This window comes from Leptidea sinapis, chromosome 42 (genome assembly GCF_905404315.1).
Source record: "Leptidea sinapis chromosome 42, ilLepSina1.1, whole genome shotgun sequence".
Taxonomy (NCBI): Eukaryota; Metazoa; Arthropoda; class Insecta; order Lepidoptera; family Pieridae; genus Leptidea; species Leptidea sinapis.
Genome location: NC_066306.1, coordinates 974,752 through 993,929, shown reverse-complemented (window position 1 = coordinate 993,929; position 19,178 = coordinate 974,752). Strand labels below are relative to the sequence as shown.

Here is a 19,178-nt window from a genome sequence, read left to right as displayed (position 1 = left end):
GCCATAAGTATGGTAAGCCCAAGATATACTGCACTTTGGCAATTTGAGAGAAAAATATCGATGTTCTGTTTTTAGGATAATTCATTTTTAACAAACAACTGATTCTTCATGGAATTCTTCCGGATGGCGAGAGTAGTTTCAGAAATAATTTCGGCGCACGAAAAAGACAATTTCTGGCAATTTAGTTTGACTTTGAAGTAGATTATGACGAATGATTAAATATTCTATCGCACAGTGTTATTAATTCTAATAACTGCAATAATTAGATAAGTTTTACATTATTCGCAGTCATGGGTCGTGATCATACTAAATTACATGTTCAGTGACCAATTATCTTTGGGTAACATTGTTTATTCATTAGCTATAGATACCAGACGACTATAATTTCATATTAAATGGGTTTCACGTTGCCTACCGTTTCGATTATTTAAAATACAAGTCTACGTCCGTTACTTCGGCGATTAATCTGCATAGTGCATGGGTCTCGGCTCTTTTGGAAACATTATAATATTTGTTTTGTTAATCGAGTCTTGACGGGGAAACACAATATTATTATGACTGTGAATCTAGTAGACATTATTTGTTTTCATTTTCAAGTTGTATTCAAACATCTTCGTAAAACATCTTCTATGAAAAGTACACCTAAATAATATTTTCTTCTGTTCTATGAAAAGCGAAAAACAATGGTGATTATATATTTTCGTTGATGACTTCCATAGATATTATTTTATTTTAGCCAATATATACAATAACTCTCCTCTTTCTCTAATTCTCTGTAAGAAAAATTTGGCCCTTTACTTGCCCCCCAAATATTACACCAACCTCACATATAAATTGCATATTTAAACACAACATCATATTATGTCTGAACTAGTACCATGTACAAATGAAATTAAATGCAATTATTGGAGTTAAGCAGGCTATCAACTGTAAAGTAGGTCCTGTAGATAGAGCCACAACCTGAGAATTGAACAAGATATGGAAAGAAATCTCGGATGGAACCCCGGTTGCGGGTTCATATCCCGCATCGTTCATAAATACTGGTTACAAATTCCATTTGTATAATTAAGCCTAGAAGTGATTGATATCACTTTAAAATATCAAATGTTTAGTACCATGTAATGAAATTGGAGAATCTAATATCAAAAACAATCTTGATCCTAATAATTGTTGTACAGGTGATGAAATGTAATGGCTAAATCTATCTGTTTTAGGAGTATTCATTGACCTTAAATAAATAATAGTTAAAAAAAACTAAAAAGCACGGTTTATATAAAATTCAACTAAAAATAGAAAATAAATTGAAATTGAAAATACATAGTGTAAAAAAATATATTTTATTGTAAAAAAAGCGTGGGGTGCTTTTTAAGATATTATTAAAATAATAATTCTTCTACACCCCACGCTTTTTTTCACAATAAAATATATTTTTTTTACACTATTTTCAATTTAAATTTATTTTCTATTTTTTTAGTTGAATTTTATATAAAGCGTGCTTTTTAGTTTTTCTAAATTTTTTATATTTCATTTTTTAGTTCAATTTTCTATAAAAGCCTAATTTTAAAACTATATAATAACGTACCTACGTAACAGCCTAATTTTAAAACTATATATAAGTACTTTATATCAATTCCTGCCTTATCGACTTATAGACGAAAATTATATAAATTAACAAAAATCATATTTTGCAAATTGAAAAATTGAATAATTTTATCAAATTAGTGTAATGTCATCGGTCCTCGATAAATCTACAAAGTTTGAACGAAATCTAGCCGTTTAAAGTGTGTCAAAATCGCGCCCAAAGAAGTCGGTTACAAACATACAAACATACCGGTGAAGCTAATATAAAGCGTATAAAATGCATTTGACACAGTAAGCCATGTATTGCTTATTAGCATATTATTGTTTATTTTTTTCATGGAATAGGAGGACAAACGAGCGTATGGGTCACCTGGTGTTAAGTGATCACCGCCGCCCACATTCTCTTGCAACACCAGAGGAATCACAAGAGCGTTGCCGGCCTTTAAGGAAGGTGCACGCGCTATTTTTGAAGGTACCCATGTCGTATCGTCCCGGAAACACCGCACAAGGAAGCTCATTCCACAGCGTTGTAGTACGCGGAAGAAAGCTCCTTGAAAACCGCACTGTGGAGGACCGCCACACATCCAGATGGTGGGGATGATATCCTAACTTGTAATTCGGCGGCAGGAATCAGGTTAAACAGCTCTTCGGAACACTCCCCGTGATAAATGCAGTAGAAGACACACAATGAAGCGACGTCTCTATGCAACGCCAAGTGATCCAGCCGTTCGCAGAGCACTGGGTTCTCGACAATTCGAGCTGCTCTGCGTTGCACGCGGTCAAATGGATCGAGCTGATACTGGGGTGCGCCAGACCAGAGATGACAGCAATACTCCATGTGTGGCCGGACCTTTGTAGAGCGCTAGAATGTGGGCCTACTTGAAGTATTGCCGTGCTCTATTGATGACGCCCAGCTTCTTCGAGGCCAATTTGGCTTTGCCCTCCAGATGGCCACGAAATTGGAAATCGCTCGAGATTTCGAGACCCAGTATTCCGATACTAGTCGAGGCTTTAAGGGAAGTGTTGTCGAAGAGCGGTGATACGACAAATGGGGTTTTTTTAGTGGTAAAAGCGCAAACTTGAGTCTTCTGGGGGTTAAATTGGACAAGGTTCAATTTACTCCATTCCGCGACCTTCTCGAGAGAGGACTCGATAGAAGACACAAGTTTCTCCCGGCGCTGGATTGGATGGACAAGGGCCGACTTCCATGAGTCAGGGACTACGCCTTTGGAATAAGAGTGCCGGAATAAACGCGTTAGCACCGGCGTCAACTCAGGGGCACACGTTCTAAGCACGATTGGAGAAATGCCATCCGGCCCGCTCGACTTCCTGACGTCCAACGAAAACAGAGCTCGCCTAACAGTTTTCTGTCTGAACTGTACTTCAGGCATAGAGCTATGACGCTCTAGGGATGGTCGGCAGTGTTTTTCCGTTGTCGTCAAGAGTCGAGTTGGAGACAAAAAGAGCGCAAAGGTGATCAGCTTTCTCTTTTGCCGTAAGGGCCAGGGTGTCATTTCTCATGTGCAACGGCGGCAGGGACGGCTGGTTAACGCAAACAATACTTATTAATAATAATATATCTTTAGGCCATTTTGGAAATACTACGTTTTTTATTATACCTATGTACAAAAGTTATACATCTTTGCCTATTTTGACAGATTGTACTTAACACTAACGTTAAGATATATTTGGTGTAGCTAAACCCGTGGTGTGAAGTCGAGGAAAAAAACATTTTCCGTGCATAATCATTCGTTATCTAAACTATCGAGAATGTTGAGATCATGAAATTGACACATCACTAATTATATAACTTACCAACAGGGTGTAGTAAAAACCTTGGTGTGACGACGTGGAAAAAAAATTACTCGTAGTCACACTGGTGTGACCACGAGACGGGAATGCTTCTTTTAAATATTTATTTATAAGTAAAACAAAGAGGCACTTATAATGGATCCAATTCCTCTGGATGGCTCACTAGGAAACATTGTGCAGAGCCATCCAGAGATTTTAGTCTGCTAATAAAAAAATATTTATCTATCCTTAAAGTAAGCCTTTCTTTTTTTCAAATGATAAAATGACCTATAACAGTAACTATGAACCACTTGCACATTAATTAAATCTACTATTACATACTTATCTGTCTATACTTAAACAAATTAGCGATATAGGTTGTATCATTTCTGCATTAAAACAGGTAATTAGAAAAAAAGAAAAGCTTACATAAAAGTCAGTCATGTTAATTACCTACTGTTTAAAGTAAACACTCCGCAAACATAATGAATAAACAATTAGTATCTGTGTGGGCCGCATTCAGCATTTATTTACTAACAAAAACAAACATAAATTGTTCCAAGTCACGTTTACTTGACACAAAATAAGATGTCTCGCTCCTTCCAAATGTTAAAAAAAAACTAAACGCTCGCAGATTCCCTCGCTTTCTGGGAAGAATCTCTGAATGGGTTGAATTTGTGGGGAGGGCATAGTGTCGCACAGTGGCACATCGCTGAGGATAGACGACGCAACAGCACTGTTCCTCGTAATGTACATTTTTGCAATATAAGCGGAAACCACTTGAACTTAAATGCTGTCCACCACCACTTTTACCAGTATACCTACTTAAAATATCCCGGATATAACATTGAGCACTGGTAGGGAGGGTTATTTGCACAGGATACCGACTAGATTATAATTCTGCCGTGAATTGTTTTTCGGTCTGAAGAGCGCCGTAGCGTAGTGAAATTACTGGACAAATGAGACTTAACAGTATGTCTTAAGGTGACGAGCGGAATTAAGGTGCCACTCAGAGTTTTTGAGTTTTTCAATAATCTTGAGCGCCACTGTATTGTAAAGGGGCAGGGCGTATCAATTACCATCATCTGAACGTATTGCTCGTCTCAGTAAGCTTTGTTTGTACATACGCTATGGTTGCGCATAGATTTTGAGGGTCGGGCCCACATTTACACATGTTTCTACAGGTCTCATAGTGGTTACGCAGACATGGATCATGCCATGAGCGCGCGCTCAATCGGCAATCGACGACGTGCTTGCACAGGTCCTATCCGCTGAAATCGAAGTCATGGGTGACTTCAACGGGTGTAATATCTATTGGCTTGGGTCCCGCACCACAGACTACGCAGGGTATTACACCACAGACTATGCTTAATTTGTATTAGCCTATCCCAATTTAGTCGCCCACGCAGCGAACTGCAAAGTTCTGAAGTGTCTCCAGATAGATAATATTATAAACGGTAAATCACCCGAGCAAAATCTGTGTATATCATCAAATTGGCGAGCAGGGGTGTTGTCGAAAGTTGCTATTGGTTACTTTAGCCAGATGTCGCTACCGCCTTTGCTCATGGAGTATGATTCTCTGGCGCATACAGGAGAAGGTGAATCACCCGAGTACTTTGATCACCGGATACTTATACTCTGTTCGCATCGGACTCGATTTTTAACGACAACGGATAGACACCAACGACTATCCCGCGGTATAAAACTCCAATTGTGCCTGAAGCATAGTTCAGACAGAAAACTACACGCGAGCTCTGTTTTCCTAAGGCGCTAAGGAGTCGGGAGGGCCGAGTAGTTTTTCTACCATCACGCTCAGAGCGTGTCACCCTGAGTTGACAACGATCATAACGAATTTTGAGAACTCATGGAACTCTTGTAGATTAGATCCCTTAAAAAGTGGCGGATTCAGCTAGCTTTAGGTCTATTTCAGCGTCTCTTTAATCTCTAAACTTGTGGATAATAGATTTAATGGTCTTGTTCAACCGCCAGTTGAAAGTGCGCCACAGCTTATAAAATTGCTAGGCTCTCTCGAATTGACAAGATCACGTGAACTGGCACGGCTCGTCACTTTTTCTCATAAAAAAATTACAGACGCAGACATAGCATTTACTACCCGCCTAACATATTTTAATTGAGTTTATCATATATCTACGCAAATAAGCATTGTACAATATTACTTTAATCTTTTGTAAAAGGAATATTATAATTAGATCTAATAATTAATGTAAGGACAGACTAATACATGTTTTATGTAAGGTAAGTCAAATATTTTTTTTTATATATAAGAGGAAGCAACCGAGGAAGAGGCTCACGGGATGGGGAGTGGTGAGGCAACCAGCCATGGAACAACAAGCCGCAACAAGTGTCAAGCGATACGTTGAAGGCTTTTAAGGGGGCAGTATGCTCTTTTCTTGAACGTCCCTAAGTCGTATCGGTTCGGGAAAACACCCCGGTAATTGATTCCACAAAGTGGCTGTGCATAGTACATATCTGAACTCATTATAAATTGTTCATTCGTTTTAACTTTATATGATTGTATCAGTTCATCCATTAATTTATTTTCAATATTGAACACATAACAAAATGTCAAGAAAAACAAGAGCATTAACGAAGGTCTTTCATTCGGTGAACAAATTCTGTTACATTTTTGGCCTGCCGAACTATTCGAAGGATAATAATATAAACATGCCCCAAATTCTGATCCGCTATAACTCCTTATACGTTAAATTTATTAACGCACTTTTAATTTGGTTTGTAGGGATGGAGTGCAGTTCATTTTTTACCCAAAAGGACTTATCTAACAAACAGTACAACGATATGTTGACCTTAGGATTATCACACATTATCATTTTTTTCGAATACATAAATTTGTATTACAAAAGGCGGGAAATAAGGGACATCATTGAGGATTTGACGGTAACCCTGAAGGCGGTTCATCATGACAGGGAGGTGGAAGCGGCGACACTGCGTCAGTCGCGGGTGTATAGTGCAATGTTTGTTGTGCTGTGTTCGTCAGCTCTGGTGTCCTATGGTTTGGAGGCTTTTGTACTGGTAATGAGGAATGGTTAGTATTATTCGGAAGGAAGCTATGATATTCTTACTTTCCTTATAATTGCAAGCAATAAAATCCGGCGCTAGCATCACAAATCCTCCAAAGAGGTAGAGTCACAACATGGCTGAACAAATGGAGAATCAAGCAAGCATACCCAAATCTACGCAAGTTACGTTCACCCTGCGAAAGGACAAGTGCCCGCCAGTCCAGTTAGATAACAAAATCTTACTACACTAAGACAGTGTTAAATAACTGGGAGTACATCTCGACCGCCGTCTTACATGGGTATAACAAATTAAGACGAAGAGATAAGAATTAAACCTTCGTTATAAAAACCTTTACTGGGCTTATCTAGAAGGCTCTAACCTATCTAGAAACCGGTATGTATGTATTGCTCAGAATTATGGGGGAGTGCAAGCAACTCCAATATATATATATACTGCAAAGAATGCAAAACATGATTTTGAGAAGCTTAGATAATGTGCCATGGTATATAACTAATGCCGAAATCCACTTTTATTTAAGGATGAAAACTGTTATGAATGAAATTTCCAAATTTTCTAAAGTTGATTAAAGTTGACAACTCCAAGGTATCAAAAGCGGCTAAAGGAGGAAAAATATACTTTTAATATAATTAATATAATTTGACAATAGATGTTCGTCTAGACTTTATCACTCTCGTGCCAGATTTTGGCGAGTCAACATGTCCTGAGGATGCCTCGTGTAGAGGCGAAACACGTGTCGAATTGTTTAAAGACAAATATTGGCGGAATTAACACTAAAGAAAACTAAAAACATTTGGATAATTATGGATTTTCGCAAAGTAACGCCTACTTCAATAAATTTTCTTAATAGATGTTGCGCCGGAGGGCACATTCGATACGTGAAATTTATTTTCCTTCTCTATATCTGGTTAAAGTAACATTTTACTGACTGCAGATGGTACTGAAAAGAAAAAAAACATTTAACTCATCTACTAAAAATCTCATTTTCAGAGGGTACTTTCACAACGGTAGTGACCGCGTGGCCGGACGTCAGCGACGGCAGCCCAGCGGCGGGAGCTGCTAGAATGCTGTTCTATATCTTGTGGTGGATATTCATGCTGCGCTGCATGGCATTCTATCTGGTCGTAATCCTCCCCACGATTTACCTGAGCGATCAATACCGAAACGTACAGAGCTATTTCACAGAATTGGTGAAAATATTCGAGCAGGAGGGCGCCAGCAGTGAGACGAAGCAAATGCAGTATGAGGATGCATTGAAAGTGGGGATTCAACTTCACATGGATACGTTAAGGTTCATTATTAAGATTTAAACTAACTAAAAGCGTGCTTTACTGTAAAGATGACGATACGCGTCATCTTTGATATTAGATTCGATAAGTTTATTAATTTACTAGCTGACCCGGCAAGCGTTGTTTTGCCATATAATTTATTTTTGGGTTAATATATAGTATATACATATATATGACACTCACAAAAATTTGAATTCGTAACAGAATTTTCAAAATCGGTTTAGTCGATCCAGAGATAAAGGTCGGCAATGCTCTTGTGATTCCTCTAGTGTTGCAAGAGAACATTCTCTGGGCGTTGGTGATCACTTAAAACACCAGGTGACCCGTACGCTATTTAGTCCTCCTTTTCCATAAAAAAAGATTATCCTCTAAAAAATTGTGATAATGATTTTAAATGAAAGAAATATTTTCTTTATTCGTAAATTTTTCAATGATTTTATATTATTCTGCGATTCGAAATCAAAAATCAGTCCAGTCGTTCTACAGATATAATTGTTCGAACAACTATATTGTGTAATGTATGTTAATTTTTACTAAGAATTTTTATGATGATTTCACCAATAGGTATTATAAACGCTATACTTTGTAAGGATAAATAGGTCGGATGTATGTATATGATGATTGATAGTAATGCAAAACTTAAAGGTACTGCAATATATTCCTATGACCTCCTAAATTATGTTAAATGATTTATTTCAGTCAGCATAAACATGCAGATTTTGCGGTTTAAAAACGCCTGAGCAAGTCACGTAGAGTAGAGTCGGCCTTAGGACAACAAAAAACATGGCATGCCCAAATGTATGCCTGCTTCTTTTAGGGTTTGACCCTGCGATTTGTTGATAGTCATTGAAACTACAAATTAATAGGCACTGCAGGCGTTTAAAATTAATAACCCCTCCACCCGCAGTCCGTCCCACCACCTGCCACCGGACCGCACCACAATATCGCGCACTCGGTTGTTTATCGTCATCGTCATAACTATTCAAATATTTGTTCAAATAATATAGTATAGACAGTTTAACAACGGATGTTGAGCTGATCAAGAATATTTTTGATGCCTGGGAGGAATCGCAGAATGCACTTGGCATCTTCTGTGATTAAACTAAGGCTTTTGATTGTGTTTAACATTCAACACTGGTCAGGAAGCTATACCACTATGGCATAAAAGGAACTGCGCTCGATCTTCTGACTTCATATCTAAACAATAGAATTCAGAGGGTCGACGTGAATGGCAAGAGATCTCCTGGGACTCTTCTCAGTATGGGGGTACCACAAGGGTCTATTCTTGGACCGTTCCTCTTCCTTATCTATATAAATGATCTTCCTAATCTTATAGAGAAAAAACACAAGGTAGTATTGTTTGCGGACGACACTTCACTGATTTTCAAAGTGAAAAGAAACCAAGCTATGTATGAAGAAGTGAACGATATTTTATCTGACATCGTGTACTGGTTTAGCGCTAACAACCTATTGTTAAATAGCAAGAAAACTAAATTCATTAAATTGACCGTACCAAATGTCAAAAATGTAAATGCAAATATTTTGTTAAACGGAGAGGTGATAGAACCGGTGGAATCTGCTATATTTCTTGGCATAACTCTAGATTCAAAATTACAATGGGGCCCCCATATTGAAGGATTGGCGAACAGACTTAGTACTGCAGCATACGCGGTTAAAAAGATAAGACAATTAACTGACATAGATACGGCGCGACTTGTATACTTTAGTTATTTCCATAGTATTATGTCCTATGGTATATTGCTATGGGGTAACGCTGCGGATATTAATACAATATTTGTGCTGCAGAAGAGAGCTATTCGGGCTATTTATAACCTAGGTCCTAGAGAATCATTGAGAACAAAATTCAAAGAAATTAACATCTTGACTGTTGCTTCTCAATATATTCTTGATAATGTAATGTATGTTCAAAGGCACATAAGTCATGTCATAACCATAATGTTAACACCAGGAACAGACATAAACTGATGATGCCTACTACTCGGCTTAGTCGAGTTAGTAAGTCTTTTGTGGGGCGATGTATATGCTTTTACAACAAGATCCCAGAAAATGTTCAAAACAAAAGTATTACGTTATTCAAAAGAATTGTTAAAAAACGTTTGTGTGGTAAAGGTTACTATAACATAAATGACTTTCTTAATGATACCACAGATTGGGAATGGAGCGACCGCCCTCAGGCTATTAAATAATAAGTTTAATTGTACAATGTTACTTTGTAAATGTTACTTTAACCATGTTACTTTAAAACATATTTTTGATGAAAAAAAAAGAGCCCGCTGAGTTTGTTGCGCCCGTTCTTCTCAGGCCTGAGGCATTCATTTTGGAATGGGTGGTAGTTTTTTGACTTTCAATAAGTGATTTCAAATTCTATTTTGAATAAAAATATTTGAATTTGAATTTAGAGATTATCTACTTTACATATCTGTTATATAAGTATGATTCTGATTTTTAAGCTATATTATTGTAAAGTTTCAATAAAATCCATTTAGTAGATTTCGTGTGAAAGAGCAACAAACATACATCCATACATCCAGACGTGCATACATTCCTACAAACTATCGTAATTATAATATGAGTAGATACTTCTTTTGAAATCCAGAAGGTAGGACTTAGATTTTTACAGGGTTGTAAGGTTAAGTTAAGTATGTATCGATGTACCTATGTATTATGTCTGAGCTAAATGACCTGTCGTTCTCACTTTGTGCCTCAGGTGGAAATGATGTCCGTCACACACAATTCATTTAATATGAATGAAGCTATGCTGGGCTATATTTTTGTAATCTTTTACTTTCTCGCGGGAACCCGTCGCTTTTATGGGAGTTTTAAATTTTATAATACTTACACATTGCTTTAACGGCAATATAAGTCATCAACTTGACAAATTTTACTAAATTAGGTGCATAAGTTGTTGCTTACTAAGCTATATAAGAAACTATAGTATTTTATTTTTCCCACTCGTTAGTTTGAGAGGCTGCTTGACATTCGAAAAACTTCAGAATTATTATTGTATTGACAGTGTTGTCAGCGATATGGTCAACATATTGCTTATTCTTGGCTTATTCTCAGGTATAAATTTATACCAGTTTAATTGTAAGGCGGTTTAATTATAAGCTCAGTCATTGAACGTCAAAGAATGAGTATAGTAGTTGGTAACCGTAATCTGCAAATATTTTGATTAACTTTGTAACTTTATTAAAATCCCATCCAGGTGTACCAAAAAGTGCCAGTCATCGTTCAAAATGGTGTACAGCGCACAGATAATTATCAACATTGGCACCTTGGCGCTGGTCATGATCCGCATGATGGTAAGATAATCAGAATACTCATACCACAATACAGTAATAGAACAGTACTTTATTTTCATACTAGAGCGCCCCAATCGACGCACGCACACATGCACACGATTTACACGGGCGCTAAGCAATCTTAGGAAGACAAAACTATTGAGTGCTACGCCTGCCGTACGCCGGCCGCCGAGACTAAAATTAGCTGTGTCGCGAAGTCCGCGTCGTCAATACATAATATGTTTTGTCACTCAGAAAAAGCGTTACTAGATTGTATTCTTTTTAATGCAGTGCCGCTCAGGATTCTTGAAAAACCCAAAAATTCTGAGCAGCAATACAATTGCGCTCTTCACCTTGAGACGTAGATCGCCTTGAGAGTAGATGTTACGTCTCATTTGCCCAGTAATTACACTAGCTACGGCGCCCTTCAGAACGTAACACAATAATGCTTACACAATACACATTACTGCTTCACGGCAGAAATAGGCACCGTTGTGGCCTGTGAGCCTCCCACTGCTGGAGTAGAGTAGGTGGGTGGGTAGAATTTCCATAGCGACCAGAAACTACGTAATTTATGGAAGGTAGACCACTTCCGCCAATACAGTATCCAACCGCGTGGATAATGTTCCAACAACATTGAGTAAAGGAAGTGAATAGTGATTTAGCATCTGACATCACATCACTATCTATCAACAGACTATCTGGAAACAAACAAATGTTATCGTTCTGTTGCTAACACAACATTATATCTGAAACAGTTAAACTGAGTTCTCAATAATAATATTAATATACTTATTAGAAGTCAGTCAGTCAAAAGGAGAAAAGGACGTCCTAGGAAAAGGTGGACAGATAGACGATAGACATAAAAAAAACGGCAGGAAACTTATGGAAAGAGAGGCATGGAACAAGCTGGAGGAGGCCTTTGCCCAAGAAGGAGTTCCATTAAATAATGATGAAGACGTACTTAACAACAGTTATTAATACCAATCAAATTATATTTATTATATTATATAACTATCTAAATAATTGTAACAATATTAATAAGTAATATTTCTTACTTTACTGTAAGAATGTTATTTAATAGTAGATTGGGAATAAATAGGTTTTATCATTATTATTAGATTAGTTAGTTGGTTCTTGCAGACATCGGAACATACCCTGATGAATGCTGTAGCCACCGGGATTATGGGGAGCGCCATCCTCACTAGCACGGGAATCTTCATGTGGAACCTTGGAGACGTCACAGTTGAGGTGGGGCTCATTGCTGCCGCTATTTACGATAAGTGTTATACTATCGCATTTTAAGAACTTGCTTAACTTTATAACGGAGCGAATTACTCAAAGAAAGGCGAATATGTAGGTACCTACAAGTTTGTACTTCGGAGAAGATAATTCGGAGAGTCTAATCGAGAAGTAGCAAAAGACTTGCTGCTATTCAAACGAGAACTCATACCTATTTGAGAATTAAAAAAATAGCTGAGTATAGCTGAGTTAAGAAGATAAGTACTGAGCCAACACGATAGCCGATAGATATAGGTAGGTACAATGCATGCATGGTACTGCAACAAACATAAATGATAGCCGGGGTGGGACAGACGCCTGTGACGTTTTCAGAAGACTGTAGTGCCATCTGTTAGTAGGCCCAAAATGAAAGCTTTGTCAGCTGTCACTCGCTTTGAAACCTTTCAACTTTTCTTCATTTGTGTCACTGCCCACTGGTCATAAAATGGCGGCTACTTCTAGCGTGTGCGCACATTTATACTACTAAATCTAACGTTTATGTTCTATGTTGTGGCAAAATCAAATAACTAACTCTACGCGCAATTTCAACATGGTAAAAAATTGCAATACCTACATTAAAAAGTAGAGTTAGTTATTTAATTGCGTCACAACATTAAAAATGAATTCTATAATTTCGAGCATATAGCTATTTTCGGGGCCAATCTCCAGATGTCGCTAGTTTTCAAATAGACAGCTCATGATGCGTAGAGAGGGCTCTCTTTTCCCTATATATTATTATACTCTTTGATGATAGCCTAGCGATGGACAGTCGGACATAATGTAAATAATAAATGGGCTGTCAGAACGACCCAACGCCGTGAGAATGGATACATTGCATACTGCGTTCCTTAGATAATTTATACATCTAGATAGAGTTTCTTGCTATTAGACAACCGATAAAAACAGGCCAGGAATATTACATTAATGTGCGGGACAAGCTACGTCTTACGCTAAAAATAGAGATTAGTTCTAATGTCTATTTTTTTCGAAGTTTTCACAGCTGTCATAGTCTATCTAGAGTCTTAACGTATAAATGATCTAAGGTGAGATCAATAGTACAATGTTAACATAGTGGTATTGTTTGTAAGGAAGAGACGAAGTCGAGGGCTATCTTTCTAATGATGCACAGTGCATTATATCATACTTACGAGGATAATAAAAATAAATTATCATAATTTTTTAAATTTAATTTGAGCAAATAAATTGTGAAAATAGATATATTCGAAGTTTTAATATAAGCCTTTTTATAAAGATTAAAGCTGACACACAGTATTGTATACCTAATTATAAATGAGTCCATCAAAATGTTCATAAGACAAACAAAAAACAAATGAAGAACTCTTCCCGCATATTTGCACGTAATTAATGATGTACTTTAGGCCCAGTTTTCACTTTCCAAAAAGGCAACTGACAGCTGGATAAGTTTTAATAACTCAAATTTAAATATTTTTATTAAAGATTGGATTTGTAAATCACTTATTGAACATCAAAATCTACCACTTATTCGAAAAGAATGAAGAGAAAATATTCAGGAAGCTTTATTTGATTTTTTTTAGTTATATTAAATTCCTTTACGATACAATTTATTCATAATATACCTTGGAATTGGGGGTGGTAGCTCAATGAGAATGCCCAAAGTGGGATATCACTAAGAATGTAGTTTTTGTTATATTATCTATAGTAACTTTTACTGCACAAACGTTTTCTATTCTTTTAAATTTCGGAACACTTCTTGTACATTTTTAGGCATCATGATAAATCATGCAAGAAAAGTCTTACTAACTCAACTTAACCGAGTATTAGGCATTACAAGTTAATGTTTAGTTTCTGGTGTTAAAAAAATTATAACAATTTCTAAAAAATTGGCTTACAGGTATGCTAATTTACATTTAGTTAATATGTATGTATAAATATTCCTCAAGGTAGTTTTAGGAACTAAGTCGAAAATAGCGTGAATAGCCCTATTCTGCTAAGTAAGTATATAATAAATATATTGTATAGATACATTTACGTTATAATATCTACTTGATTTGTTGATAATGTTAATATTATTTATTTAAAAACAAGTCATAAATTACTAACACACAAAAACAAGTACCTAAGCTGCTACTAAATAATATGTACCTGAGTATCTAATTTTTTATTCTAACATTCGTAATTTGTTGAATTCAGGCTTCAAAAGTATCACAAGCGATGTATTGTTCGGGCTGGGAGAATTGTGTCGGGACTTCCTCGTGTCGTGTGAGGAAACTGCTCCGTTTTGGCATGATGCAGGCCCAGGTGAGATCTTGTGACATAGTTAGAGTGAGTAAGAGAGCACAAAGTTGGTTTTCAATTCGGGAATTTTGACGTTAAACATGCACCTTCTCCTCCTTCTAATTGTTTTGTTACGAATAAAAAGCCAGTCCATTTACAAGATAGCTGAAGAACTAGGAAAAGACTACAAAATATTTTTAACCCATTTGAAATAAGCGAGGTAGACAAAAAAAGCCTGATATCTGGGTGCCACACGAGCTAATTGATGCAAATCTTATGAACCGTGTATTTATTTGCGATTCTTTCTTGAAAAACAATGAAACCTGATATTGGTGATAAAAAATGGATAACGTAGTTACGACAAAAACGTCCGAAAAAAGTTCTTGGTCAAAGATCGGCCAGGCTTCACAGTCTGTGGTAAAATCCGAGTGAACTCGCAGTTGGTGGTGCTGTCTGTATGGTGAGATTGTTCATTATAAGCTTTTACCTTCAGATGGAACCATTGAATCGAATCTCTACTGCCAACAACTTATAATATTAAAGCAAGTTTGATTGGGAGGTGTTAATGGATACGTCATGTATAGCCCTGACCTTGCACCTTCAGATTTCCACATGTTTCGGTCTCTTCAGAATGATTTAGGAAGTGATAGGTTAACATTAAGGGAGGGCTGCTAAAACGACTTTTCACGTTTTTTTTTATCAGAAGTCACAAAATTTCTACAGCAACGGTATTATGTCAGTACCTAAAAGGCGACAAAGGTTATCTGTATTTAAATGTCTTCAAAACAAAAAAAATTTTTTTTTTCTAATTTTTTCGCATCCTGTTAGTTAAGACTTAATACTACATACGAATATAATCATAGTTTTGATAACAACGCTAGCCAAACTCTGGAGGTCTACTCGCAAAATCGACAACGATACATTCGGAACGATACGATAATACTCCGAATATATCGCAATTATCCTACTCTAACAAATGTTCAAATTCCTTATCGTTTATCGTTACCATAGACTAATATTATCAGTTTTTTACGATGTTAGTGTGAATGAAATATGTTCAAATCCAAACATTATCTGTGCTATGTCGCTGTGTGTGTCAAAAGTCAAAACATAGTTTAAGCGCTAAGGACCATGCTAGACTCTGCACCACCAATTTGGGATCATTCACACATAATGTAAATGTTAAAAAAATATGTACCTAATGAATATAATATGACCATTTAAAATTGAATAAATAAAACAAAACTTGCGGATTATTATCCGCAAGTTTTGTTAAATGTAAAAAAAAGTAACTCAACCCTTCTCGTCGACGTCCAATTTCTCAGGCGGCCATTTGCATTATTTCTACGTATAAACGATCAACAAAATGACTTAGTAGTAAAATATCCTGTTGAATAGTAAATCACATATAATTATTAAGTATGTGTATTGTATGGCAAATATATCTATACAACTTGAAACGATAATAGCAACGACAGCCTAGAAGGTGAAATTCGAATATTCGTCTCTGACATTTTCAACTAAAAGTAGGGTTAGGTCCGATAATATCGAATAATGTTTCGTTCATTCAATCATCGTTTCGACATTGATTACGATGTAACTAAGAGTAGGATTCGACACGACTAATGCGACGATTTATCGAATATCGATTTTAGGAGTAGGCCCCCTGGGTGCGACTTGCGCGCTTCCCCCCGCGGCCCGCGCGCTATTCTGGTGACACCCTATTTTTTAATTTCTGTGCATTGAATAACCTTGGGATAATTAAATTAAATTATTGAAGAGAATCGAATAATCTTGGGATACCGAGGCGCACCAGCTGAACAGCGACTGCCAGTACGGTTTCCATCAGGGTCGCTCAGCTGGTGATCTTCTCAATCCCTGTATGGCGGGTACTATAATATTATCTGTTATGATGAATGAACATTTAAATGGCAAGTGTCTATAACCAAATAGTATTTTGAATTACGAAATATTTGTCGTTTTAGGCTGGCCGCACACATCCGGCATGGCTCTCTGCATCCATAATCTAAATTCCGGCACTGTACCTCACACATACTCGTATTATATTAAAAATTCAGATTGATCAGTAGTCCCGTGATTCCCGGCACATGCAGACGTCATTATGGAAGAGAATATAATACTAATCGCACTGCTTTTGGCTCTACATAATACAAAAAAGATAGGCAAATGAGAATTGGTCGTCAATATCATTCTTACAGATCGATCTGAGAAATTAATAATCTGAAAAAGTAGGAATGTGTGTGGATCATATGTGGGCATTGTAGGTATGGTATTCCGGGATTTCTGAATGAATGATACGAATTCAGATTATGATTCCAGAGAGCCAATCCGGATGTGTGAGGCCAGCCTAAGCATTGTTTCTATACCTGGAATGTCTCTAAAACTATGCTGTAATTGTGCTGAATAATTGTAGGTACCAGTTATTATAAGAGGCCTCGGAGTTATCGAGCTGTCGTACACCTCCTACGTTTCGGTAAGTGATTTTTTTTAAATGAAAATAAGGGACGAGACGAGCAGGAAGTTCAGATAATAATTGATACGGCCTACCCATTACAAGGCCGCCCAGGATTCTTAAAAAACCCAAAAATTCTGAACTGCACTAGAATTGCGCTCGTCACCTGAGACATAAGATGTTAAGTCTCATTTGCCCAGTAATTTCACTAGCTACGGCGCCCTTCAGACCGAAACACAGTAATGTCGACACATTACTGCTTCACGACAGAAATAGGCGCCGTTGTGATACCCGGCTTCCTGTGCAAAGGAGCCTCCTACTAGTTGGTTCCCAATGTAGGCACATATCTGCGCCTAGAAACACCTGCACGTTGTACTTTCATGCAGGCATCTGTAGAGCACACGAGGGCTAGGCTGCACCTAAACACACATTCTTATTAACTCCGTAATGGTCCACCTGGAAAGCCTATGAGAGCCTCCGGATTCATTGCGGTTGACTGCGACTTTAGGTGCATGGCTATCACGTAAATTAAAATATATCTATTCTAAGTTCTGTCGACGTAATGGCCAAAGGACACGCCGAGTGATTGTTTGTAATATGTTGTACCCGAGCAGTCGAGACATACTTTTAAATAATTCATATTAATTGTTGGTAGATAATATAGGTAATTTATAGATATGATATAATTCAATAATTTTAACAATACTTGTTTCAGATTGTGAAAACTTCGTACAGCATTGTATCAGTTTTTTATTAGAATATAATTAATAAATTGTCATAAAGTTATTTTATTGTAGGTATATTATCGTAGCTAATAATAATAATATCTTCAAAATGGCGATTATAATTTTATCAAGTAGGATTCACTGAGCACAAATTCAAAACAGATATAAAGGCTTCTATGATAAAGAAAACTATATAAGCTTGAAACTAAAGTAAAGTAGATTATATAGAGGATAATGATCCATGGCTCTTGTCTGGTTCTGCGCAGGCCACCAAAGAGAGTTTAAACACTACATAGGCTGCAATAAAAGTATCGGGAATGGAATATTTCCACTGTTCCTGTCATATTACAATCTTCGATTCTCGGTCTTGTCAAACTTGTTTTGTCGTTGGAATCGTCCAAAAACTGCAGTCACCAAATAAAACGTTACTGTACGTAAGCTAATTGAGGAAGATCGACATGTGACATACCGCGAAATTCAGCCAACTTTAGACATTGGCATGAGTCAAATACAAATAATCTTGCATGGACAATTAGGTGTAAAAAGTTGATTTCCCGATGGATACCGCATTTGCAAAAAGTCACGTTTGTCTCCAAAATCGGCCATGTTGCGACTATTCCTCTTGAGGGACAAAGAACGGTTAATGCAGAATGGTATGCTAGCATTTGTTTGCCACAAGTCGTTTCTGAACTCCGTAAAGAGAACTGCAACCGCCGCATCATCCTCCATCACGACAATGCGAGTTCTCACACCGCGCACAGAACAAAAGAGTTTTTAGAGCAAGAAAACAGAATTATTAGACCATCCGCCGTACAGCCCCGACCTAAGCCCTAATGATTTCTATACATTCCCTAAAATAAAAAATAAATTACGTGGTCAGAGATTTTCATCACCTGAAGACGCTGTGGACGCCTACAAAACGGCCATTTTGGAGACCCCAACTTCCGAATGGAATGGTTGCTTCAATGATTGGTTCCATCGTATGGAAAAATATGTCAAATTTCGCGGAGAATACTTCGAAAAGCAATAAATACATTTTTAATTAGTAATGTTGTGTCACTTCCTTGATTCCCGAAATTTATAGGGCCGCCCTCGTACGTCATGCCACCTAACATTGTATAGTATTATTAGCTGACCCGGCAAACGTTGTTTTGACATATTGCGATGGTTGAAGTTAATTTAAATTGAGAAAAAAAATATAAAGTAAAAAGTCGATTGCCATCTTGCAACTATATTGCGTATCTGTGGATGGAATAGAATAATATTAAAAACACGATACAAAAATAGGTGTTGATCGTAGACGGGTGAAAATTTTAAGTTGTTAATGTTGAATCATAATACAATAAAAAAAATTGTCAAAAAATAAAAAAATATATTAAGAGGTTGGTGACCCTTATCATTTAGGGAGGGGTATGAAAAATAG

The 19,178-nt window shown here is 37.0% G+C and overlaps 1 protein-coding gene across 1 annotated transcript; it reads left to right on the top strand.

Annotated features, from left to right (window-relative positions):
* The first annotated feature begins 5,955 nt into the window (after positions 1-5,955).
* LOC126976710 (uncharacterized) lies at positions 5,956-17,787 on the top strand. Its single transcript, XM_050825214.1, has 7 exons — positions 5,956-6,436; positions 7,420-7,720; positions 10,945-11,041; positions 12,164-12,271; positions 14,474-14,581; positions 16,992-17,051; positions 17,746-17,787. Exons 1-7 carry the CDS (start codon positions 5,956-5,958, stop codon positions 17,785-17,787), a joined length of 1,197 nt encoding a protein of 398 aa, XP_050681171.1.
* Positions 17,788-19,178: the final 1,391 nt, after the last annotated feature.